General features: G+C 33.9%; 1 protein-coding gene and 1 non-coding gene across 13 annotated transcripts in view; one reads left to right on the top strand and one right to left on the bottom strand.

The window, feature by feature from the left end:
• The window catches only part of PHC3 (polyhomeotic homolog 3), an 80,814-nt gene that overhangs the window by 46,337 nt on the left and 7,248 nt on the right, over positions 1-27,229 (bottom strand). For all 12 annotated transcript variants that reach the window (XR_897099.2, XR_897102.2, XR_002777679.1 and 9 more), the window contains exons 4-7: positions 27,017-27,094; positions 13,182-13,340; positions 11,063-11,161; positions 4,341-4,587 (exon numbers count right to left, since the gene is read on the bottom strand). Coding sequence is in view for 4 of the 12 variants with exons in the window: in XM_011380225.2 (XP_011378527.1) it covers positions 4,341-4,587; positions 11,063-11,161; positions 13,182-13,340; positions 27,017-27,094 (583 nt within the window). In the remaining 8 variants the exon portion in view is untranslated. The remainder of the gene's footprint in view (positions 1-4,340; positions 4,588-11,062; positions 11,162-13,181; positions 13,341-27,016; positions 27,095-27,229) is intronic.
• On the top strand, positions 6,931-7,054 carry LOC111732947. Its single transcript, XR_002777769.1, has one exon. It is a non-coding gene; the product is annotated as a small nucleolar RNA SNORA40 (small nucleolar RNA).

The raw sequence follows: 27,229 nt of genomic DNA on the forward strand, positions 1-27,229 counted from the left end.
AATTTAAAAAAGAAGAAACTCAGTTTACTAGAAGACAAACTGAAAAAATGGATTAATATCATGTAAAAATTATACACATTTAAAATAGATCTAAAGCCTGGCTAGCTCAGCATGAGACTCTTAAAATAGAACTAAAGACAAGGCAAAAATTTCTCCTAATCTCAGAATGTTAAGATAGGCTATAATGTCTTGCATCTATTTTTATATTCAACCACACTGTGACAAAAGCCTTATAAAAAACTTCTAACAACTTCTAACCAAATTTTTGCTTTTGGTTAGTTAATATTTAAAATTCTGGAGATCCTTTAAGGAAATTAACATCTGGTTAACATCTTAAGAAACAGGCATTTAGAAAGTTCAATAAATATCCATGAATTATGAGGAAAAAAAGAATTTTAGATCTAAAATTCCATCTAACAAAATAATTTTCACATAACTAGCCTGGTACTTCAAACTAAGACTAAAAATTTATGTCAGCACTTTATAAATGTACTGATAAAGACTCTATATAAAGTATTCAATAAAATCTTGGATTTCTATACAGAGCCTCTCCTTCAAGGGGCTCAAGGTACTCTCGCATCTCTCATATGAAAAAAAAATGCCCGTGGAGTAGGTACATATTATTATTCCCATTTATAATAGCCAAGGCCCACTTTAATTCAACTCTTTAGGTTATAATTAAAATTTACATATTCTTGGAGTACAATGGATATTATAGTCATAGGAATAAAAATTTTTTCTGTGCTCTAGCAAGTAAACAATCTTTTTATATTCTAGAGTTGATAATTCAATAGATTAACAGTTTATCCTTTTACCAAGATGAAATTTTTCTTTGGTCAGAAATCGAAGTGAGTCTATTATATATTAGTCCATAAGTCCAACTGACAAGAACATATATTACAAAATAATTATAAGGATATCTGAAACAATATTTCTGTATAAAAAGAGCCCTAGAGCTTTGGAGAATCATCATGTTTGTTTACTTCTCTGATTTTAATACACACTTTATTATTGTCGGGGGTCTTATATTTGGATAGTTAATGACTGGCATCATCTCTCACACATGTAATAGAATTCTTTAATTTCTATAAATAATTAGATATATTATTGTAAGCTATTAAATATATTATTTCATTTAATAGTTACAACAACCCCATGAGGTAGACAGGGTACTACACAAATCCAATGTACTACAAGTGAAGAAACTCTGAGCATTAAGTGACTTGCGTGAAATCTCAAGAACTCACAGTCCTGAGTCTGGGTTCTTATTATGGACTAAATGTTTGTGTCCCCAAAAATTCATACTGAAGCCCTAAGCCCTAATGTGACTATATTTGGTAATAAATCCTTTAAGAAAGTAATTAAGGTTAAATAAAGTAATAAAAAAAGTGGGACCCTGACCTAGCAGAATTAGTGCCATTATAAAACGAGTTAACAGCTCGCTATCCTGTCTCCTAGCACTCAGATGAAAGGCCATGGGAGGACACAGCTAGAAGGTAGCCATCTGCAAACCAGGAAGAGAGCTCTCACCAAAAAACAAACACTGCTAGACCTGGATCTTAAGACTTTACAGCCTCCAGAACTGTGAAAAAATAAATTTCTGTTGTTTACACTACCCAGTCTATGGTATTTTTTAATGGCAGCCTGAGTAAACTAATGTAGACTTTTCACTACACACTGAATTAATATCTGCAAAAAATGGTGTTATGTTTTTCCCAACTAGACTAATTTCATAAAAGCTCTAAAAGTACTATAAAAAACTTGAGCTCTAAAATAACAATTTCTAGACATCTGGTTAAAGTTTATCATTATATATTAAAAATAGAATTATTAACTATCAAGTGGAATGCCACCTGCAAGAAGAAATGAATAAAACAAAATGATTTAAGCACCCTAGAAATACATACAAGGAAACAATAACCATGTCCATTATAATACTACAACAGAACACAAATAGATTTTTTAATATTTGAAAGTGATCTGTAGGATCAAGCGCTTCTCTAACTGAGGAAAAGGACAAATTATCAATTCGAACATCTCCAAAAAAAATAGCTTCAAAACAACTTCCCAATAGCAAGAGCAGAAAAACTAAAAGGGTGGGAAAATATAGCTTTTGACTTTCTAAAAAATACAAGTTGCTTTGAATAACTGTAGCATAAGGCTTGAAGGAATTTTAACAAATTTATAACTCTGATAGCTGCAAAAGTTTATGTGATTTAGGATGTTCCATTTGGTTTAGTTTCTAATCAACGACACCATGGAATACTGGATTTTGGCTAATACACATAAGATCTGAATTTGGAATTGCATTTGTCCTGAGACTCTTTGATGGTTTCAGCTTTCTGGTCACCTCCATACCTACATAAAATATTCCCATCAGAATAAGGGAAATTATCACACTATCAATAAAGGGGGGAAGAATAAGTGTCAACTAGAACCAGGTATTGATAATTCAGGGAGACCGAAAATCTGAAAATAGATCTCCCTTGCTTGAACTAACCCTAAAAGATTTCCTAGCTTTCTCTGAAGGCAGTATTCCCTTTGCAAGGAAATTAACTTACCCTCCTTTATCATCTATCAAAACTAGGGCATCACTAAAAACTGTCCCATGAGCAGTCATTCCAAGCACAGTAGGTCACTGCTGCCTCCTCACTGACCCCTATCAACATTGGCCAGAGACCGGTTTGAGGCTAAGAATACTCTGGATAATTCAGTATAAAAATCCTGTTGTCAAGCCACAGAGAGAGTAGGATCTTGCACACAGACGTGTATAAAAAAATTCACATCTAACTATACTATGAATATATTTATTAATTTAAACATTATAACAAAGTCTGCACTTAATCTAGGTTTAAGCATAAGCAGTGATACCTAATTAGTAAAAATGGAAAAAACTGTGCTATAACTTCCACAATTCAAATGGAAAAAAATCAATTATTAATCCAATAAATATTTACTGTCCACCTATTGTAGATCAGTACATGTAAGGTAACAGTGCTCTCCAGATAAAAGGATGAAAAGGTGAATGTGAAGAAAGATTGCAAGAGTTCATAAATGTAAACTGCCAGACACATAAGTGCTCGATATTACTATCCTACCCTCAAAGAATTTACTATCTAATAGAAAAGCTAAGATCAGTTAGTATATAAATAACTATAAAAGAAAAAGTACTATAAAGGAGCATAAAAATGCTATACAGCTTCAAAGTAATGAGAGATTTCTAACTAGGGGAATCAAACTATTCCAACATTTTGAGATTGGGTGATATAGAGAATGTTAGCAATATTAGCACAGAGGAAACATGAAAAGAGAAATAGGTTTAGGTGGAGAAAAATCAGACTCTGGTAGTGTAAAACGAATCCTTAAAAGTAATGCAGAGTTATAAAAGGATAGAAAGAAGATGCTTACCTGATGAGGTTGGATCAAAAGAGGATTTTTTTTTAAATGAAACAAAAGTGAAGTGTCTAGCCCAGGGCGTAACACACATACACATACTTTCAATAAACAATAATTACACTAGTATTAAAATATGTGCAGATATATTAAGAATAGGGGAGACCTAAATCTTGAGAAGCAAAGGAAAAAATCCAGCATGAGGGAGACAAAAGATACAATAATAACTACAAGAGAAGATCATGAGAAGGTAAAAAAAGATGCAATCGATGACAAAGTAAATAGTGCTAACTTTAAAGAAGGCAGATAATTCCTTATCTTATTAGACACGAAGAAAGCTCAACACTGAGAAATTCTGAGATGAACAGAAGAGATAGTAATGAAACTCACTCTGGATGGCCCCAGCATTTTCAGCATGAGAACCCTGTAACAAGGTTATCTGTAAATAGCAGACGAAGTGCACGTGGAATTCAAAGATTAACAACAATGAAAATGACTTAGTTGATTCTCTAACATCTTCTTCTGAGATGAAATCAGAGATGGAAAAAAGGCAATGTAGTAAAGAAAATCATTATGCATAATTCTTATTTTTGGAAAGTGATAAATTTTCACCTATGACAACTAGAGCATACTAAATAAGCTACAGACAAATCTTGTTGTCAAAGCAATAAAAGGTTTTGTTGCTATAATGAGACCAGCACATAAAGATGTTATTCAAATGTCGACTGACCAAAAAAACCACTATTTTATTATTGTAATTTGTCTTAGCTATTGGACTCTTTTGATTTTTTTTCAATATTGAAATGTTCTTTTTCTTAACTTAAGAAATGCACATTTTAAAATATTTTAAAAGTATCATTCTTGTTCCAGCAATGAACGTCTTTTGTTTTGCTCTGCCTGCTAAGAAAATGAATAATGCAACTATTTTCAACAAAGTTTTATCCCACCTGGTGCTATTAACTGGTGAATACTTGATGTCCGGGTGACAGCTGTGCTTCGTGATTCCAGACTTGGACTTTCTCCTTTCTTATTACTTTCTGGAGAAGGATCTCGTTGGCTGATTTTAGAGCTGGTCACTGTTGTTTTGTTATGACAAATTGTCAATGACTGAGTTTGACTAGTGCTTTTTGGAGGACCATTCTGAGAGCTAGATAACACACCCAACTTCTGGCTGCGTAATGTTAAATTCTGAACCTGAGAACCACATAACAAAAAATAAGGATGAAACAAGTGATATTAACTGATGTGGTAATCATTCCCATTATAACAAAATGACAACACATTTATAGTATGCTTTTCATACATAAAGCACCAAGCACTTGAAACAACTAATTAATCCTGAAGGAAAGGGGAGTTATTATTCTAAGTAATCTTATCTTAAATATTAAGTGGCATTCATAGATAAATATATAGATAATATACAGCAAATGAACTATGAATATGAGTAAATTACTCTGCAACATATTGCATTTTAGTTATCAGCTGGGAGACAGCCAAAGAGAAGGAGGAAGAGCAAGGTCATTCCAGAAAAGGGGAAAACTTGAACAAAGTTGCAGAGGTGGGAGAGCCCAGGGTGTACAGGGTAAAATGAGCAACTCCTTCAACTTCAGTCTCACTTCTCCATGCCAGGACTGTGAAATATTTTAAGGTTAAAAGCACTTCATAAACTTGTGAGAAGTTACTACACATAATTAGGAGAGTATGGGTACAATATTGTTGTCTTAATAAAGATGAGATACAGGTAACCAAAAAAAAGTTACCAGCTCTCAAGAGATTATAAAGAAACACTAATCTTGTAAGAAAACAAGTTCATCAAATTACCTACTTCATTGTGATAATTATATGAAGCATTTCTCATTAACTCCTATTTTAAGATAAGTTAAATTTTGTTGTTACAGAATACTCACATGCCTGTGAGAACGGAGACCTCATGAACTGAAAAGATTGTGCATGGCCTTGAAATGGTTTCTGTGATGGCTCCTGTCAATACCCCAGGCTATTCTAAACACTGCCAGTCTGTATGGTGCCAAGGATTATCCCAATTACTCTCTCCTGAAGTTTATAACACTTCCAAACAGCAAAGCAGAAAATGCCTCTCCAATAGTTGTCTAAGTTTTTGCCTATCTGGAATGAATGCACCATATACATTTATGCTAGCACTGGCCCTGGGAGGGAAATTGAAGTAAGAGATTCTAATGTGACAAAGCAAATGATAGATTGGGACTTTATCAATATTCTTTAGTTTCATGTGTGTTCTGTCTCTACAACTGTATCATTAACTGATACTCAAAGGCTTTACTTTCTCTTTCCCAGTACTAAATGCAGTGTTCAGCCAATAGCAGGCACTAAACAAATGTTTACTTCAGAGCATTTGAGGTTTTAATAAATTCTATCCTAAGCTACTGAAAGAATTTTCTAAGTGAGACCATATGGAGTATCTTCTCTGATTTTTGTCAAATATTTCATAGCAATATAAGTGGACCAAAAACTGCTGTATTATTGAAATTTAATGCAAAAATAAAATATGCTAAAATCTATATTTCTCATCTTGCCACTCAAAGCCCTCCAAAGTCTAGGCCCAAACTACTTCAAGTCCCATTTTCCACCACTCCAGTCCACAGTTCTCATATTCTACCCAAAATGTTCTGCTCACTCTTATCCAAACTGCCTTGCCTTCCCTTCATTTAGAGCCCTGCTCAAGTTCCCCTTGCCTAAAATGCCCCTCTTCCTCAAAGCTCTTCCAAGGCTCAGTTAAAATCCTACTCACTCTCCCAAAGAAACTTCCCTGAAGTCCCTGGTTAGAAATCATTTCTCTTCCCCTAAATAATGCTTTTCTCACAGAATCTGGATCATATCGGTTTACAGAACTGACAAATGTCTAGCTTATTTCAGAATTACTCATATCTGTCTGTGAAATGCTGAGACTCTGGCTGGCAGGCTCTCACATCGCTGACATTCATTTTTGTACACCCCACAGTTCAGTGCTGCATAAATAATAGAAACTCCAGAAGTCTGAGGTATACTCCTCTATCAGAAATATAACATGGAACTTTTTGGGAGGGGGGTGGGGAGGGAGGGTAAGTATTTAGTTCTACTTATGGTCTTCTTAGGCTAACATTAAAATCTGTTCACATTTAACCAAAAAATCTCAATGAATATCTAAGATACATTAAAATCTTAAAAACTTGAGAATTTGAAATTTTTCCTTCAAATGAAAAGCATATTCACAATGTAAATGAAAATTTGACACAATGAACCCTAAAATCTGCAGCAGTTCATTCCTATAGAATAATATACTCTTTTCTTCTAATTTTCCATTTGTTTTCTGGAATTCTGAAAGAAAATGTATATGTGTGCATTTTATATATTATACACTACATATAAATAGATTTTAGACTATGGCTAAAATATCTATGGTCATCTTGGCTTAAACAATTGCAACAAATTTCAAACATGTAAACTATACTTCTAAAGTATATTACACATTAATTTAGCTATTAATAGAAAGATCACATAATCAGATTTCCTTGACAGAGCTTCACTTTTAAAAAGAACCCACCCTTTCTAAATAAAGAATATAAAGATGTAAAAAATAAATCCTCTTTTGCAACCCAGAACTCATCATTCAGTATGAGTTTTGAAACATACAAGAAGGAACATGATTTAAAAGAAAAAAGAATATTAGGATACTCTAATGTCCAACTTTCATTTCATCTAACTTTTCCTATGATCAAATTATTTCATTTGGATCTAACAAATAATGCATGAATAATCGTACCATCCCTTCTTTGCAGATGAGGAAACTAAGAATTAATTCCACATTGCTAGCTGAAGAGCTGAGTTTCTAGATTTTTAATCCAAAGGGCTGTTTTCTCCTCAATTCTAACATTTCCCAGATAGCCATGATAAATAAGATATCTTACTTTGCCATAATCATACTTTTAGTCCTATGATATCTTTTTGAAAATCACATTTTTTAAAACTAAAAAAAAATTTTTTGCATGGTGGAAAGAAGGGATGGAAGATTTAAAATAGTAAATAAGGGTAGGATATTCCAATTTTCTCATTTCTGACAATATGCTATAAATAAATATTAATACTAAGAAAAAATTAACTTATACTGACTTCTATCAGTTAAAAATATTAAAATAAAACTTCGAATTTGGTATTTCTCAATTACAAACTGTTTTAAAAACTGCAAATACTAGCTTTAAAATCAACGAATTAGAGCACAAATTTTTCAAAAATAAAAACCATGAACTTGAGGAAAGTGACCACAAGAATATTGAAAGTATTAGCATCACCTACCACTGCCAGCCTCATTCACTACCATTTCGAAAGCACAGCAGAGAAAAACATTTGTAGAAAAATTCCTAAAGGTTAATCCATTCCTTTGGTTCTTCAAAGTTTATCCTTGAATTAGGTCAGATTATCACAGAGCCACATACCTGGATCACATCAAACTGAAGTCACTTTCATAAATTACTTTGACTATGTTCATAATGCTATTAAAGACATCGTAAGATGTTTTCTCCATAAGAATCCACAAGATAGACTGTGCTCTAGAGCACGTTAGTTGTATTTTCCTAATAACTGGTTTATTTTACCTTGGAAACTGTAAATCCTTTAAATGGCTGCACTTCTCTCTTTACCATTAGCTACCTCAAAGCTAAGAACCAAATTTGTGACTCATCTTTTGAGAATGTATAACGAAAATAGTAATTAATGGCATGTGATATCTTTAAGTGCCAGGTAGTTAAGCTAGGTACTTTATGATTTTTGTCTCATTTATTCCCTGTAACAACTATGAGCTATTATTTCTACAGTGAAGAAATTGAGGCTTAGCACAGGTAACAATAACAGCTAACATTTAGTAAGTGCTAGCTATGTACCAGACACTGTTGTTTTTCACTTAACATATTTAATACTTACTATAACCCTATGAAGTACACATTATAATTATTTTCTAAATATTTGTTTTATATTGTTGAAACAGGCAAGAGATTAAGGATATACACACTGAGAAAGTGGTAGAGCATGTATCTCATATTAAATAACATCTGGCTTTAGAGTCCAAAGTTATAAACCCTATGCTCTACTATGATCTTGTCTAAAATCGATCAACTACCAAGTGACAAAGCTGGCAATTACTGCTAAAGTCAGAATATGAACCCAGATACCCCTATTCCCTCCCTTGGAAAAAAAGTACTAATGAGTACCTATAATGATCCAGATACTAAACATACATATCACTCATTCTTCGACTTAGGCCCTGCAAGTATATATAACTATTAGAGATGATTGGTAACTTGTCTAAAGCCATATATTACTAGTAAATGACTAGAGTGGGAGTTGAACTTAAGTGCATGCAGGACTTCATGCATGTAATCTAAATAGCTACTTCACTCCTAGCTCCATGCCACTTTCCTTTATTTGTGTTTTTCTTGCATGTTTTCAATTTATCTTCTTTTATTGTATGTATCTTAGAACTCAATTAAAATTTTAGCTGGGACAAAGTATAAATAAGAAATAAAATTTAAAATATTCTGGAAATTGATCATTATCTAGCTCTATTAGGTTTTAATAAACCGAAACAAAACAATAAGATCACCACTTCAATAAATCTATTCCACAAAGAGACATATAAAAGTTTAGAGCTGAAAAAATCTTAAAGTTAACAAAGACAAAGTTCTCATTTTGTAAATATGTTGGAACTGAAGTCCAACAAAGGGAAGGAATTAAGGAGGGTCACAGAGCTCGTTAGGAGAAACCCGAGTTTAACTGATCACCATCTTTATATGCTGATATATGAAAACTGGCCTTTATTATTAAATAATATATAAAGAGGTTTTATAAATAATATATAAAGAGGTTTTACAAAAAGTACCAAAGATTATTATTACTCATTTTTTGCTTTTTACCAGAAGACTGAGACTACTAAATTAAAAATAAGAAGCCAAGGATGACCCTAAGATACACCAATTTCTACCATATATAGTCTAAAACATTAACTAGGGAAAAATATCAAATTATTTTCATACAAAGTAATATTCTACTCAGTCATTTTAAATTAAAATTTACTCAATACATTTTTAGCAACTTTAATGATGTGTAACTTACATGTAATGAAATGAACAAACCAGTTCGATGAGTTTTGATGTCTATATACCAGGTTACCACCACCCCAATCAAGATATAGAACATTTTCATCTCACTGAAAGTTCACTCATGCCTCTTCCCAATCTCCCCAACCTTCTGCCCCAGGCCCACCAACTGGATTTTTTTCACTTTAGTTTTGCCTGTTCTGGAATTTCATATAAATGGAATCAGAGTATATATACTCTTTAGTGTCTGGCTTCTTTTGCTAATTATAATGTTTCTGAGATGCATCAGTAGTTTGTTCTTTTTTATTTCTGAGTAATAACTCACAATTTGTTTATCCATTCACCAGTTAAAGGACATTGGTTATTTCTAGTTTGGGACTATTCTGAACAGAGCTATGCATATTTATGGATATATATCTACGTGAATACATGTTTTCAAATGTCTCATGGCAAACATCTACAAGTGGAACTGCTGGGTCACATGTTAAGCATATGCTTAACTTTATAAGGAACTGATAAACTGTCTTCCAAAGTGGCTGGACCACTTTACATTCTCACTAGCAATGTAGGAGGGTTGCCCCACATTCTCACCAGTATCCTTCATATCAGCCATTCTAGTGAGTGTGCAGTGATATCATTATGGTTTTATTTGCATTCCTATAATGATTAATGATGCTGTGCATTTTTTCATGTGCTTATTGGCCTTCTGTATGTCTTTTTCTGTTAAGTCTTCAAATCTTTTCTCCATCTGTAATTGAGTTGCTCATGATCTTATTATTAAGTTGTAAGCATACTCTGTATATTCTAAATACAAGTCATTCGTCAGATACATGTACTGTAAACATTTTCCCTCAGTCTGTGGTTTGCCTCTTCATTTTTGTAACAGTGTTTTTTGAAGAACAGTTTTTAATTTTGATAAAGTCCAATTTGTCATTATTTTCTTTTATGGTTAGTGCTTTTTGTGACCTAAGAAAGCTTTGCCTACTCTAGAGTCGTAAAGACATTCCCTACGTTTTCTTCTACAGGTTTTATAGTTTTGGCTATTATCTTTAGGTCTACCTTCTACTTCTAGTTTTATATTTGTGAATGGTGTGAAGAGAAAGTTAAGGTCCTTTTTTCCTGTAGTACCAAAGTTATATTCAATATTCTATTCATTTTTTCATTGAAGATTCTATTCAATTTTTTTAATTTAAAATTTGCCCAATTTGATTCATTTTTAAGCTTAAAAACCATCTGACTTAGTTGTTAGATAACTGCTTACAAAAGAATCTACACAAAAGAATACATCTCACTTAAGAGAAATATGTCTGCTTTACAATAAAACTAAACATACAATGTCATAGCAAAAACTCATTTCACTAATGTTACATAACCTAGGTATCTGTTTAATGGTATTATAATTTTTATAGAAAAAAATTTCTTATTATTGTATTTTATTAAATTTCAATCTGAAATGTATGACAAAGAGCACTGAATCCATCAGTAACTTAAGCACAAATATATGTTTATCTTTAACCTGAAGATCCAGACCTCGAGTACCACATTATGAAGCTAGACAAGCTCACCTGAGTAGCTGCAGACTGACAGGAAGATGACGATGACGACGAGACAACAGGAATGTCAGACTGTACAGCAGCCACAGTGGTAGCGGGTGTGAAAATCAGCTGTACAGACAGAAAAACCAAAAAAATACCCTAAGACAAAAGAACATGTCTCACACACAATGTATAGCAGGCAAGAGACTGAAATCTGTGACAGAAAGACAATGCAGTTTAGGACTTCCTCCTAAGCAAAAGGGTTTACATGACAAAGAGAAGTTTCTGATAATAGAGAACTCAAAAAAAAAAAAAAAAAGAAATCAAACATTTTTGAAACAGCTCATGATTCTGATGAGTAGAAAAATAAATCAGTGCTCAAAAAAGAATACGTATTTTGGTAATATGAAATCCTCATACCAAATTCTGCCCCAAATAAGCTATTATATTTAAACTTCTCCCAACTCAAAACTACTGTGGCAGGATTAGACAACCACAGCCACGACTCTTGAATACAAATTAAATTTGAGAAACATGAAAATAAACACCCAAAAGTCTGTTCAGTCCTGTTTATCACAAAGGATAACCATGCCACTATTCCACTATCATATTTCACTCAATTACATAGGATCTGCATTACAAACCTAGGTTGCCCTTTATTTTAAAATTACCTATAAAGAAAAATTCATTCTAAAAGTAAATGCCACAACATGTCAAAATTCAACAACAAAACAGCTTGCAAAAAAGCTTCACATAAAAAACTAATAATAAAGGAAGGAAAGACATACTCGATTTATTTACTTATAATCATCTCTTTTGAACTGACTTTTTCAATACTAAAACAGAAGATCATTAATTTAAAAAGGCAATACAATCTACCCAGGGATTATCCAACCCAACTTAGTAAATTATGACAGTTGTTTCAAAGAATGTGTAAATACTTTATTTCAAAATTGCCTAGAGTTAATCGGTTCTTCGAAAACCATTCCTGTTTAAAATTACTAATCAAGGGATCTTTTAAACTTCAGTCTTTTATATATTAAATTTAAGTGAATTAAACAACAAAGTATAACTTTCAGGAGAAAGTAATTTCCAGAACATATAGCTGAAAGCACTAAACCTAAAGAGAAGATGTTCTATTTAGCTTAAATCATATGAAACTGGCAAAGGATCAAAAACAGTCAAATTACAACCATTTCAAATGGTTCAGCCTAATTTTAAAGCATATTATTAATTAAATAAGATTTCATGGGGGCGAAAAATCCAGAAACATGGTAATAGCTACTGAATAATCTATAAATAAAAGGTGGGTCATGTCATTGCTTTCTGTTAGAAATATGATGGGAAACTTTCTTTGCAATATTAGTTGAAATCTGGGGATCCAGATATATATATTCAGTTCATCAGACAAAAAAATAAAAAAATATATATTAGGGCCAGAGCTTTTTTCCAGCTATCTGTAGAGACATCAAATAAAGTAAATGTCAACCAATTTCTACATTCCTTAAAGAAGCTCAACAGTTAAATTAGGAAATCAGTAGGTACTAAAATACAAAATAGCCAAATTAACATTCTTATATTAATAAAAGATCAAAATGAGTACAAAAACACAAATCACCTTGCGGAATTTGAGATGGAAATAACCAAAGCTAAGAATTATCTGGTAAATTACCAGGAATTCCAATCCAGATTTCAGAAGATTCCACAATATAAATTCGAACAAAGTTAACAACCAAGTTAACATTTCTATTTCATCGAATCTAAGATATCAAAGATACACAATGCTTTTATATATCACCAATTATAACTGTAAGATGCCATCAATTATAAAATGCATCTCAATTTCAGAGATGTTAAAATGTGGAAAAAAGTTTGACATCAATGAAATTTGCTATTAAAAAATAATCACTATGTTACAGAAATGTTAGCTCCCAATGTTGCTAATTACTATTTGATACACCAAGAAGGCCTACTAATTAAAAGTAGAATTTTTCATGACATAAATGTACAAGGGCTAAGCACATGCACATAAAAAACTGTTAAACATTTCTTAAATATGAAAAATGTCTCTAATTGCATCAAATGAAGAAACATTTTGATCTCTCTCAAGTCCTTGAACACTGAAAAAATTTGGTAGCTCACATCTTACCATCTGAGCTCGCAGATACATTTGAGCTTGGCTTGCCGTGAGGGTAGGGGAGGTACTCCCTAGTAACATAGTCTGTTGGGTAATACTGCCGCTGGTAGAACTGGAAGCCTGGGAACGGCTTATTAACTGTGCAGGTGTAGGAGAAGTGGAGAGGTTGATCTAAGGAAGAAAACATATTAGGTCAAAGGCTTCCATTTCTTGCTTCCATGTCACTGAATTTCATCAAGTTGTAGTCAGACAATCAATGGTATATATAGTGGTAAAGGAACCTAAAAGAGAGGGCTTCATCTTTAATAGATGGTCTCCCCCGCCCCTCCCCTCCTGCTTTGGGCAATTATTTGCACATATGAAAACTGACGGCGTTTACTGATTAGTAATTAGAACAATTTTAAAGGACATCCTCAACGTGTCTCAATAAGATTCCAGTTTCTTAAAATATCATTTTCACAATCTCCCCAAAATTAAGGCTAATGTTCTATTATTTTAATAGTCCACGTAACTTAAAACATTCAAATCAACAGTTTACACTATTTTGTCAGTTTTTGTCACATTCTGAGGGTTTTATGAAGTAAACAAAAATTAAAACAGATAATCCTTTCATATATATAAAAACATACATGTAATATATAATTAGTATAACGTTCCTTCTCAAAAGCTCTGAGAGAAGAAAACTACAATTGCTACTTGTTGAACAGATGGAAAAATCCTAAGTATTTGTTATAAAGTTAAGTTATAAACACTTTTAAAATTTAAAACTGTATAGTCTATTTCTAGGATATATAAAAGACTAATATCTGTTAAAGAATAAACTAGTGCACAGTCTATTTCTAGGATACATAAGAGACTAATAACTGGTTGTATCTGTGAAGGCACACTGGGTGGGGTAGGTAGGGAACAGGGCGAAGGAAGACATGTATGCCCTTTTTTGTCTTTCCAATATCATACCATATGCATGTAATATCCACTTTAAAAATAAATAATATTTTTAACAATAGTAATATAATTTGACCTCAAATTATTTTTGTGGATAAAGTGGAGAATAAAATTAAGAAATCATTTACTAGACTTTTGATTCAAGCAATAAGGCAGAATGGACTAATACATCCTTGTGCCACATGCACTCTCTGAAATGCCAGATCAACATGAAAAATTAGAATATACAGCTGAATTCAAAAAAGGGAAAGGGAGAAGGAAATTTCTAGGTGCCAGAAAGGAAAAAACTCAAAGATGTAAAGTTCCAGTTGACACCAAAACAGTCTCAGGGGATACTGGCCTATAGATATAGAATACCTGATTTTGAGCCTATTTCATAGGATAGTTGCAGGTAAATCCCCTATTTTGAGCCAAGGTCCTCAAAAAGGTTGTTCAATATGTGAAAAAGGAGCTGAGAAACAAGAAAGAAGCTTGCCATCTGCCTTGCTCCCAGAAGAGGGTAAGAGGCTCCTGTAAGAATCAAAACTCCAGGCTTGTGCCATGTGAGGGTACAGAATCAAAATTTACACTACCTGTAGAGTTCCATAATCCATCCCAAACATTAGCATTTGCACTAGTCCAGGACATTTGTTAAAGTGAACAAGTGACTGGAGGATGCTGAATGAAGACTATACAGGAAGACCTCTTGCTACTACTTTTGTAACTTCCTTTGAGTCTATAATTATTTTAAAATAAAAGTTTTTTAAAAACTTTTTTGTTTTTAAAAACAAGAGTTGGTTAATTCTCTAAAATTGCTGTATCTCTTAAGTATTTAATTTTAATAAAATTTTTAAACCTGTAATTCAGTACAGAAACACAATATAATATACAGAATTAGTCTGCAGTCTGGCTTTTACTTCTAGCACACCAGTAAAACCCCACTAGCAGTAACCACCGATGCCCTCTATCAACAAATTCAGTGATGCTTTTCAGACCATTCCCTCTCAACCCTCTTTACCAGCTCTTCTTTCAGGCCCAACCCCCAAATATTCATGCTTTGTTCTCAACACTTTTCTTCTTGAATTCCCAGATTATCATATCTACTCTCATAGTTTCAAAGACTTCAAACCTGATGACTCTCAACCCCTGATGACAAACTTTTATTCTGAGTTCCAGCTACAAATACCTACAGAACACATCTTTCTGGAAGTCTCTTACCAACTCAAACTAAAGATGTTCAAACACCAAACTCATCATCATTCCTTCTTAAACCACCTTCTCCTCAGATGGAAACTGGCATTTCTAAAATCTTCCAAAGCAGGTTCCTCCCTCTCCTTTACCCATGTGTCTTACTGTTTCTACACTTTTATTCTCCTTGTTTTCATCTTGATTTTTAATCACTTAGTTTGAGAATCTGGGCACCTGGCACTTTCATTTGGATTACTTAAATAGCTGCAAATTGATCTCCCTAACTTGGAATCTTGCCTCCTCCTACTTGCCAGATAACTTTTCCCTGATTTTACTAATATTAGTCAACCACTTAAAAATATTCTGGATAATGTTCAACCTCCCCTGACTCTCTAGCATCAGCTCCTTCCACCTCTCCATACACACCCTTCACATTAGTCATATGAAGCTATTTGCAATGTCATGATGTCTCAGACCTACATAGCCCTGGTAACAATGCACTAGGACTGAACTGATCACCCCCCTACCCATAAACCCCACCCCATCCCCACCTATATAGTAACAACTCCCTCTCAAATATATTCTGCTCTAATAGAGAGCAGGCATCCCTACATCCCATAGTAGAACTCTCCTTTTTGCCTGTTATCTTCCATATACTTCTAGCATATACTTATACCTCATTCTTCTAAATAATTTCCTTAAGGGTGGGGACCATGTGTTATTCATCTTTATATATCCAATATCTATAAAAGTGCCTTCATTCAATAAGTTAATTAAGTTAATAAAAGTCAGGTTATTTTAAGGCATACTTCACTATTTTAATGTAATATATAAGCTCATGACAAAGAGCATGTATGTATTCAAGAGAGAAAAAAAATTGTTATAGCCCCTAACTAAGCAGAGTAAAAATGCATATAGTGTGGTGATATTAGCACAACTATATTTTTGATGTGCTATATATTATTAATAATCCCCCACGACCTTATTCTTTTTCTACATCACTCCATAAATACATACTTTGGATAAAGCCTTGCTCCAAAGATGAAATCACTTAGCAGAATAAAACTGTACCCAGGTTTTCTGACTCATGTATTTTGACATTCAGGGGGCTTTCCTATATCCTGAAAGCTCTAATTTGGGTCATTCTGTAGTAATAATGCCTTGGCACTTTTTTTTTCAGTTAGTGATGAAAGGTGGGAGGAAAAAAGGGAGGGAGAGAGGGAGAGAGAGGCTGGCTAACTGACTCTAGTAAAGACAGACCACACACTCCTTAAACAAAAACATAATAAAAGTCTTTTTAAAAAATGATTGGCTGATAGCCAAAATATGTGAAAGTACTCTTTAAGGAAGTAGAACACAAAGTACAAACAGAATGCTTTTCTTAAAAAAGAAAAAAGGAAGTAAGAAAACTAAATAGTAACTTCCTAACCACCTGCATTCCACTTTGTCTAAGTTATGAGACCAAAGGACAAATATGTTTATTTTTACATTTCATGTAGTAAATAACATTTCAGGCAGTGCCTACTAAAGAATGCCCAACCCATGAGAGCAAGGAGATCAGTGCCTACCTCTGCACGAGGCCCATCACCACAGCTGGCCTGACTTTAGAAACTTCCCTTCCTTTCCACAACTGATAAGGCTCTTCTCTATTTTCTGCTTTGCTCTGCTGACCTGAATCAGATGCTCTTAACTTTTTCCATTACTTTCTCTGTCAATTCCATCCCAAGACTCTTAATTCCTTTTTACTTTAAAGCCCTGGCCAATCCTGGCACCTCATACCTCAAACCCTACACTTCATAAAGAAACTTTAGCCCTATTACTGGAAGCTCTTTCCCCACTGGCACTAATTCCAAGAGTCACCAAGTCTGACAAGAAAAGCCACTTAATGGCCAACCACCTCTTGGTGCCTCCAAAAGAAGGTTACACAGAGTCTCTGGCCCAAAGTACTCCCTAAAGCCAAAGCCCATTTGAGAGCCATTGCTACCATTTGACTGGTCAGAATCAATCAAGTATATCTACAGAGAGACGCAGTACACAGACATTAAAAGAATGATGTATACCTGTATTAAAGGTCATGAAAATATCTTAATGACCCATTGTTGAGTGAAAAAACTGCAGAATAACATGTAAAGTATAATCCCACTTACATAATTACATACAAATCTCTATGTGTATGTATATATACATATCATTTGAGAAAAACATGTTGAGAGAAAATGACTGCACTGTATAATACACACAATAATGCAGAGTAGTTCCCCCTTATCTGTGGTTTCACTTTCTGTGGTCAACAAGTCCAAAATTACTACATAGAAAGTTCCAGAAATAAACAATTCATAAGTTTTAAATCGTGTGTCAGAGTAGCATGATGAAATTTCACATAATCCCACTATGTCCTGCCTAAAACGTGAATCACCCCTTTGTTCAACACTGTACCCATTAATCAACTAGTAGCCATCTAAGTTATCAGATCAACTGTCGCAGTATCATAGAGCTTGTGTTCAAGTAACCCTATTTTACTTAACAGCCCCAAAGCCATTCACATAATTTTATTATAATTGTTCTATTTTTAGTTTTTGTTGTTAATCTCTTATCATATCTAATTTATAAATTAAACAATATCATAGGTTATGTATGCATAGGAAAAAACATAGTACATAAAGCGTTCTGTATTATCTGCAGTTTCAGGGATCCACTGGGTGTCTTGGAACGTATTCTCCGTGGATAAGGAGGGACTACTGTACTCATAAAACTGTATATAATTAGATTTCTCACACACACCCTGGAAGACTGGTCATCAAGATGTTAAAGATGAATAATGTCTACTAGGGGTAAAATTTGGGATGATTTATATTTTCTTTTTCAGTTTTTGTCTTTTCTAGGTAGGGATTAACTTCAGAATCAAGGAGGAAATGCTGTTTTCCTTTTTCTTAATGTTTACTTTGCTATATTGTTTTATCACTTTAGAGAAGCATATAAATTTTCTTGCCTCATTATTAAGTGGGAATTTGTGAGTAATTCAAAACATCTAGAAGTGTAAAACACTATATAGAAATTTCAAGTAATAATATCTACCCATGAAGGATGTCTTTTTTAAGGAATGTACATTTTTAATAATGAAATGAAATAAAATGCCTACACTATTAGAGAAAACCTTTAATTCTATTTTCTGCAATACAAGCTATAAAAACAACAGCAAAACAAATAAACAAAAAATCTCACAATTCCCCAATTGCTTTCAGATTTCGATACCCTAGAAAGCTGCAATGTTGAAACATTAAAATATTGGAAGTAACTTAAAATATCCAGTAATTGAGATACAATGGTTATATAGGATAAAGCACATCCATACTGTGCAACACAGAGCAGCTTAAGTGAGATTGAGCTCTGTGTACTAACCTAAAAAAATCTCAAGACACATTGTTAAGTGTAAAAAACAAAATGCAGAATACCTACCTGTGTTTACTGTGTGTTTAAAAAAAATGTGTTAAATATACATGCACATTTCTTTATGCTATATATGTCCATGATGCATAGGTAAAGATCTGGAGAGATATCCAGCTAATTGGGGAGACAGAAGGACTGACAGGGAAAGGAGGCTGAAGGGGACTTAACACTTTTTTACTTTTTCTCTACTACTGGAATATTTTACCAGAATGCAGTAAAGATGCTCATGACAATATAAATATTCAGGTCACAGTTTCATTTTAGACTAGTAATAAGTTTTACAATAGGGTTTTAAGCTCAATCACTTGAAATTATATTTTTTAAAATTCTTGAAAAGTTTTAAAACTTAAAGTACCTCTTAAAATAGATAACAGAGGATGAGGACATTAGCAATAGAACACTGAGAATGATGTTATAAAGCAAGTAATTTTCTCTTAAATAAATTCGTAATGGATTCACTTATATGTGGTTGAGCTGATTTAGACATTTTTAGAGAAACCTGAACATTTTTAAGGTTCTTGATCTAAAAATAATTTCATTCACCCAATAAGTGTTACTCTTAGTAAATTTTTAAAAAGAAAATAACTAGATATGTATCCAAAAATACATAACAGAATATTCAATGCAGGTTGACTTATAATGACAAAATGAAAAAGAAAAAATTAAAACTGCCAGCAAGAGATAAAATATTATATAGCCATTATAAATCATGTTTATAAAACAATAAATACAAAGGGTAATGGTCTGAGCACACCTATTTGCTTTCTCTACTACTAAAACTCACTGAAATAAGAGCTAATACAATAACAAAAAAGACAAATCTGGACTCTGGGATATTCCATTAAGTGACCTGAGGTCTTCAAAAGTCATGAAAGCAAAAAGAGAGAGAGGGGTAGGAAGGGAGGGAGGAAGACAGGCAGACTTTTTTATATTATCCACATATTATCCACATATTATCCACAGGCAATGTGTGATCCTTAATTAAATCCTAGATGGGAGAAAAGAGAATAAAAGGTATTTTGGAGACTCCTGAAGGAATCTAAATATCGCATATATAATAGATATTATTTCTTAATATTAACTTTTTTAGGTGTGATATGGTACTATGGTTATATAGGACAATCTCCGTCTTGGACAATACATGCTAAAGTACTTTGGACTGAAGGGTCATGATGTCATCAACTCATTTTCAAATGATCAGGAAAATAGTGTATATGAAAACAGAGAAGGAGATACAGCAAATATGGCAAACTTAACAATTGGTATAGATAGCTACATGAAGGGTATGCAAAGGTCACTGCTTAGTTTTTCCATTTTTCTGTAGGTTTAAATATTCTTTTAAAAACTTGGGGATGAAAGGACATCATCAAACAAAAAACACAAATAAAGCAAAAAAAAAAAAAACAGAGGAAGGTGCCATCTGTATCAAGTTATTTCATCGTATTTCTAGACTCAAAGATGAGATCATACTGATGGAAGAAACAGAGAGCTGGAAGCTATAGTCCAGAATACATGAAAAAAATATACCGGAGTGAATTTAGACCCACAATTTAGAGACATGGAAGTAAAGTTAAGAAGTGAGGCTGGAAACTGAAGGCTTATCTACAGGTCTACCCATGATACAGATTTGCCAGTCATAACCCCACCCCTCTCCCACCTAGAATAGGCATTGAGACCTAGAAAGAAAGGCCTCCTCTAAGTAAAAGAACCACAGGGACACTCGTACCTTGAAGTAATATTCTCCTTATTCTGAAACAGCTGCTCAGCAGACTAATGGCCAGCTTCCTACCTGCATACCTTCAATATTAAACCCGTCAAAAATATATTCTTCCCACTGTCACCAACGCTGCTATTCCCCATGCAAATACAGAAATTCTAATCAGCCTTTCCACTAAGGAAAGAGGTCTACTGGGAGCAGACCGATCTTCAGAGCAATGGAAGAAACGCACCTTGATAAATATATATAATCATTCTTAAATGGTCTATGGCCATGCCACCCTGAACAAGTCTGGTGTCTGATCTCAGAAGCTAAGCAAGGTCGGGCCTGGTTAGTACTTGGATAGGAGACCACCTAGGAAGACCAGGCGCTGTAGGCATAAATAATAAAAAATAAATAAATAAATAAAAATAAATACATATATATAATCATTCTTAAATATAAGCAGAAAACCAAGCATTTTTAGAGAAAATTGCTTTCTCTTATAAGAGAAAAACCAGCAGCATGAAAGAAAAAGACCAAGATAGTTCCTAAGGAAAATAAATTATTCAGGAAACAGAAAAAAAGGTGGTTTAAAATCTGGTAAGTATTGTAACAGAGATTCCAAAATATTTCATCAATACAGAAAAACATGATACTATGAAAAAATAAGAAAATGCTCTTAGAAATTGGAAATACAATGGCTGAACTAACTTTTTCTAAATATAAAAGAGTTTTTTAAAAAGGCAAGGAAATATCCCAAAACAGAGTAAAAAGATAAAGACAGAAAATGAGTAGAAAGCTAAAAGAAATAAAAGGATCAATCAAGAAAGACCAACATCCAGTTAAGGAGCTCCAGAAAGAAAAAACAGAGAAAACAGAAAGAAATATTTTTAAAAACTTTTTTAGTTTCATATACATGAACACTAAACATCTAGTTTTCAAACTAAGAGAGTCCAACAAGTGTCCTGCACAATAACATCTAGATGCATCCTCATGAAACTCCAAAAAAGCTCAACAGGCAAATCTAAAATGATCTGTCTAGGCTGAAGAGAAAAAGAACCAACTGCCCCCAGAGGAATGATCATGAGACTTAACATCATCCTTGTCTTCAGCAATACTAAAATTTTTAAAACAATGGTCCCTGCTCTCAAATTTCCTAAGAAAAATTATTTTCAATGTAGAATTTATATAAAAATAATTATTTAAAAAGGTATGGGGAGGGGATTTTCAGGCCTATAAGGATTCTAAGTTTATCTTCCATGTACCCTTTTTAAGTAGTTATTAGAAGATATTCTATTAAAAGAAAACTCTTATCGCAGTGTCCTTTGACTATTTACATTTCTGTATCCTGTAATACACTGTACCCTAAAACTTTCTTTCACCTGGAATCCTCAGCACTGAACACCATGCCTGGGACCAAGTGGGCATTCAAACAAGGAGGTACTGGCACAGATTATCCCCATGAGCATGAGAGAAAACACAGAATCCTACTCAGAAACGAATTCCTGAAAGTAAGCACTGCTGTTTCAGGATCATGAGCGCATCATGAATCCTCTCCTCTGTAAATCCTACGTATTTCTTAAAGTTCAGGTTAAATCCCATACAAGATGAGTTCCCCGACTACTCCAATCCCCAAAGATCTTTTTTCTGTTAACTCCCACAGCATTTATCACTTAATTATATACTGTTATGTTGCTTACTATTTGATTTGTCTAGGCATAATTCTTTAAATGTATATTACTGTCCCTGAGGGAAGGGATTTTGACTCATCTGTACCCCCAGGGAAACTAGCACAATGTTGGAGAACAGATATACAGTACCTGCTAATTGGCTGCCTGTCCATAACTGGCAACAAAAGAATCTCATCACTGAGGTCAAAGTATATACACAATTTCTTCTATGACACAACTGCAGGCAATCAGAATATATTCTAAAATGATTCTCTGCATTGCAGATGATCAACTTGTAGTAATCAAGAATTAAAATTTTATGCATTACACATTCTAATTGATTATATGTCCAATAACTTCATCTTTCAACAAATATGTTCCACACCTGCTACATGACAGGCACTGTTTTTTATAATATATATATAAAGTACTTAAGAAACTCTGAAATAATATTAGATTAACATCTAAACTACTGGTTTTCAAACTTTGTTTTTAGAAAAACCTTTCCTCAAACTCAATCTTATCCAGAACTCCCAGATTCAAACAGATCACAGAACTGTTCTGACTACAGCTTAAGGTAATGCCCAGAGCCCCATCTATCTTAGTCTGCTTGGGCTGCCATAATAAAGTACCATAGACTGTATGGCTTAAATAACAGAAATTTATTTCTCACAGTTCTAGAGGCTGGGAAGTCCAAGATCAAGGTGCCGGCCATAAGAGCTCTTGCTGGCTTGTAGATGGCCACCGTCTCACTGTGTCCTCCCATAGCAAAGAGAGATCTCTGGTGTCTCTTCCTCTTTTATGAGGACACCAGGTCTACTGGATCAGGGCTCCATCCCTACGACCTCACTTAATCTTAAATCACCTCCTTAAAGACTCTATTTCCAATATAGTCACATGAAGTTTAGAATTTCAACATATGGATTTGGGAGAGATGCAATTCAACGCATAGCACTATCTCTTGCATTTTCTCCTTGATCTAGACCCAGGGACATCTGGATGAAAGGACTAAAACCCATCTAATTAGACACCTTAATTTTCCATAAAAGAAAGCTAAGGTGTAAGGAGATTAAATGAATTGCCCTAAGTCACGTCACCAGTCAGTCATAGAATTAAGACTAGAATCCAGGTCCTTTGTCCCCATTCTACCAAACTTTCTCTCATGATACTCCACAACTGATAGTGAAGTCATCATGTATTCATGACTTGAATTTTCAATGATGCACAAGACATCACTAATCACCAAACCTCCCACATAAACTCCAAACTCATATGTCCAATGTCTACTCAACATATACAGGTGGGTATCTAACATACCAAACTTAAAATGTCTAAAACCAAACTCCTGATTTTCTTTTACAACACCTGCTTTGGCAGATCCTTCCAGATGCTCAAGTTAAAATAACAGAGTTATCCTCAATTCTTCACCTTTCTGCACATCTTTCATTCATCCATCACCATTTCCTGGTAGCTCTACTTTCAAAACATCAAAATTTCTATAATAAAATACTGGAGAAAAAAATATTCAGAATGTGGCTAACCACTCCTCATCTCACTCGTCACCGTCATGGTCCAAGCCATGCATCTTTCTCTCTTAGATTACAATAACCACTTATCTGGTCTCCCTGCTTTTATCTTTGCCCCTTAGAACCTATTCTCAGCAATATAGTTAAGTTAAAATCTGTGTGAGATCACATCACTTCCCTACTGAAATAACTCTCCAATAGCTTCTGAACTCATGCCAAGTAAAACCCAAAGCTTTTATGATCTCGTAATTGAATTACAATTATGCCTCTAACGTCACCTCTAAATCGTACTCCCACTCATTCCACTCCAGCCACACAACCCTCTTTCCTGTTCCTTGAGCATGTTTGCCTCCTTCGCCTTCTTTCAAATGCCATCTTTATTAGCAGTACTTTCCCTGACCACCCTCATTAAAAATAGCAAATTCCTTCATCCCATTCCCCTTCCTTGCTTTATTTTTCTCTATAGTACTTACCACAGTTTGACATTTTATATACTAGCTGACTATCTGTCTCTCTCTAGCTCTATAAGGACAGAGATTTTGTCTGTTATGTTGCTATATTTCCAGCACCAAAAGGGTATCTGGCACATAATAAATGATCAATAAATATTTGTGGACTGAATATTATGTATGAATGAAGTCATAAAACTGGGCTTCAAAAGCTCATTTGGTCTAGCACCGTAACTAGAAACCATTAAAAATAAGGTTTTTCCCTTTTTGACAGAATAGTATAGTGAATTAAAATCAAAACATCTGGGATTAATGCAGATTTTTCAGAGCTGAAAAACAACAAAGAAAGAGAAAGGGAATGAGACACAAACAGCCCTTGAGTCATTTAGAGATTTATGACTGCAATTTCCAGCCACATAATCCTTTCTGGCTGAAAATGCCCAAAGACTCTGAAGTATATACAGAATGATGGCACTTCCTTATATTAAAACAAATAAAATTAACCATAGGCCTATCTATTTACATTAGTATATAGAAATGCACAGTAATAAAGACAGGAAAGCTTCACACAAAAAAACTATGTCAAGGTAAAGGAGACTATTGAAGGGGGAAGTCACTTTTACTCTATACATTTGTATTGTCTGTCTCAGATAGCAATAGTATATTTTTTATTTAGGCAATTTAAAAATTAACAAAACGAAGTTCCAATCTTCCTCAGAGATAACCACTGATTAACAGTTTGTTGTGTATTACAGATTTTCTAGGAAGATGGAGTAGACATACTTTTCCCTATTCCTCCCCCTAAGTACAACTAAAAACCTTGCATGTTACATATAAAATAAACATTAAAACAATCCCAAAAGGTGGAGGTATGCAGATTGGCTAGAGACCTCAGGACACAGTGAACAACATTGGTTGTAAACCCCTTGGGTTTTCTTTTCATCTCATATAACCCAAACTTGGAGTTAAAGAAGTCGATAATCCAGAAACAGTGATGGATGCACGTAAATAAAAGGCCCAATGGAAGACTGCTCTTTCCAGAATAAAAGACCAGGAAAGGGACAGCCTAGCAACATAGAAATCTTTTAGACAAAAATTTCTCTACTTCAGCCAAACACCACAGAAAACACTGTGGCCCCACCAACACCCACGCCAGCAAAAACCTAAACTGCCACCCTCACCGGGCTGTCATGAGGTGCCCAACCCCCACTCCCTCCAAAGGGTAAGTGTCAGAGAAGGCCAAGTTGAGAGCCAGGGCTTTCACCCCAGCCAAGCAGTAATAGACCACCACCAACAACAAACCCCAACACTGCAGTATCAGTGGAGACCATGTGGCGAACAGTTACAGGGCAGTCCTATCCCTCTTCCCCAGGAAGGCATATGTGGAGGCCTAGTGAGGAGCCAGAACTCTCACCTCTACTCAGCAATTACAGAGAGTGCCCCCCTTGGTGTCAATGGAGACCAAGAGGGAAACCTGGACTTCTACTCCTATATGATAGTCACGAGGTGGCACATGCTCCCTTTCAGAAGTCAGCCAAAAAAGAAAGTTTAAATAAGATCTATAGTCCCATTACATAATAATGAAAACATCCAGGTTTCAATCAAAAATCATTCATCATACCAAGAAGCAAAAAGACCTCAAACTGAATGAAAAGCAATCATCATAAAAATGCTTTGAATGAGCAGTTATGAGCCTGTTTGAAAGAAATGAAAAAAAAATGTACTCTCAGCAAAGAAAGAGAAGATAGGAAGAAAAACTAAATGGAAAGTTTGGAACTAAAAGAAAAACTGAATAACCTAAATAAGTTAAACGAGATCATACTAGACATTCTTACTTCTTTTTTCAACTTAATGCCTAATAAAAATCTAAGTCTCTCTATAAACACACATAAAGCATTTTTAGTAGCTTTAATATTCTATTGAATGAGTTAACTACCATTTAATTAATCCTCAATTAATGAACATTTATGTTTATAATTTTTCACTATTATAAACCATGCATATTTGCATAATTATGTCATTTTTACATAATTGTCAGTAAATGACATCACTTAAAATGAGAGTGCTACGTGAAAGGGCATGCGCAGGTTAAATTTGCATACACATTACCAAATAACCCTCCAGAAACACTGTACCAATTACATTCCCATTAATAGTGTATGAGTCTACCTACTTTCTCACAACCTTGCCAACAATGGGTACTGTCTCAATGTTTTTGTTTTCTAATTTGACGAGTGAAAACAGTATGTCATTGTCGTTTTATATACATTTATTAATAATATGATAAATATATTTTCATGTGTTTAAAAACCAAAAAGTCTTTCTTTCGAAAATTACCAATGCAGGTCTTTTGTGAATTTTTACTGTTAAATTTCTTTTAACAAGGAAACTCTGCGCAAATTCCCAGTACATGTGCAATATAGCAAATTAGCTTTCTTTTACTCCCTTTCTCAAAATAAATAATACTCTTGAGTAGATACCTGTAAATTTGATCCAGATAACTCAAGTAAGTGTAAGCTGAAAAGTGTAATTTCTAAAACGTGAATTTCACAGAAAAAGCTAGAAACATTTAGATGTCTATAAAGGATATGACATTCCTTAGTACATCACAGTAAATGCATAGCCTAATAATCCTGTATTGTATATTTCAGGTCTTCATTACACTCAAAACTGCAATCACTTACAATCACTTAGAATCACAAAAGATCTGAATATAATCAGCGGGAAAGCCTGTATAAGAAATAACACAAAAATATTTTTAAGACCCAGATTTTCACAGTTAAATATTAGTTCTAAATTCTTGAACCTTATCATTCCTATTTCTAGGTACTTGTTACTCAAAGAGCACTTCAACAAATGTAACAGCTTTGCAAATATTAACAGTTTACTTGTGGAAAGCGATAATTAAAATTTTTAAATCTAGGGAAAAAATTAGGGCACTTACAGATGTCTGGGACATACTTGACTGTTGTGTGACACTTCCCGTCGGGGATGTAGATGGTCTTCCACTGGACAAACTTGCCTAAAATAATAAGAGCTTTAATAATAAGTCTATAAAAACCTTAAGTTTAAAACTTTCTGGTACCACAATACCACAAAACCACAAGAACTCAAAACGTCTACATATGAACCAATTCATTCTATAATCAACGTGGAT

Source organism: Pteropus vampyrus, unplaced genomic scaffold, assembly GCF_000151845.1.
Source record: "Pteropus vampyrus isolate Shadow unplaced genomic scaffold, Pvam_2.0 Scaffold12, whole genome shotgun sequence".
Lineage (NCBI taxonomy): Eukaryota > Metazoa > Chordata > Mammalia > Chiroptera > Pteropodidae > Pteropus > Pteropus vampyrus.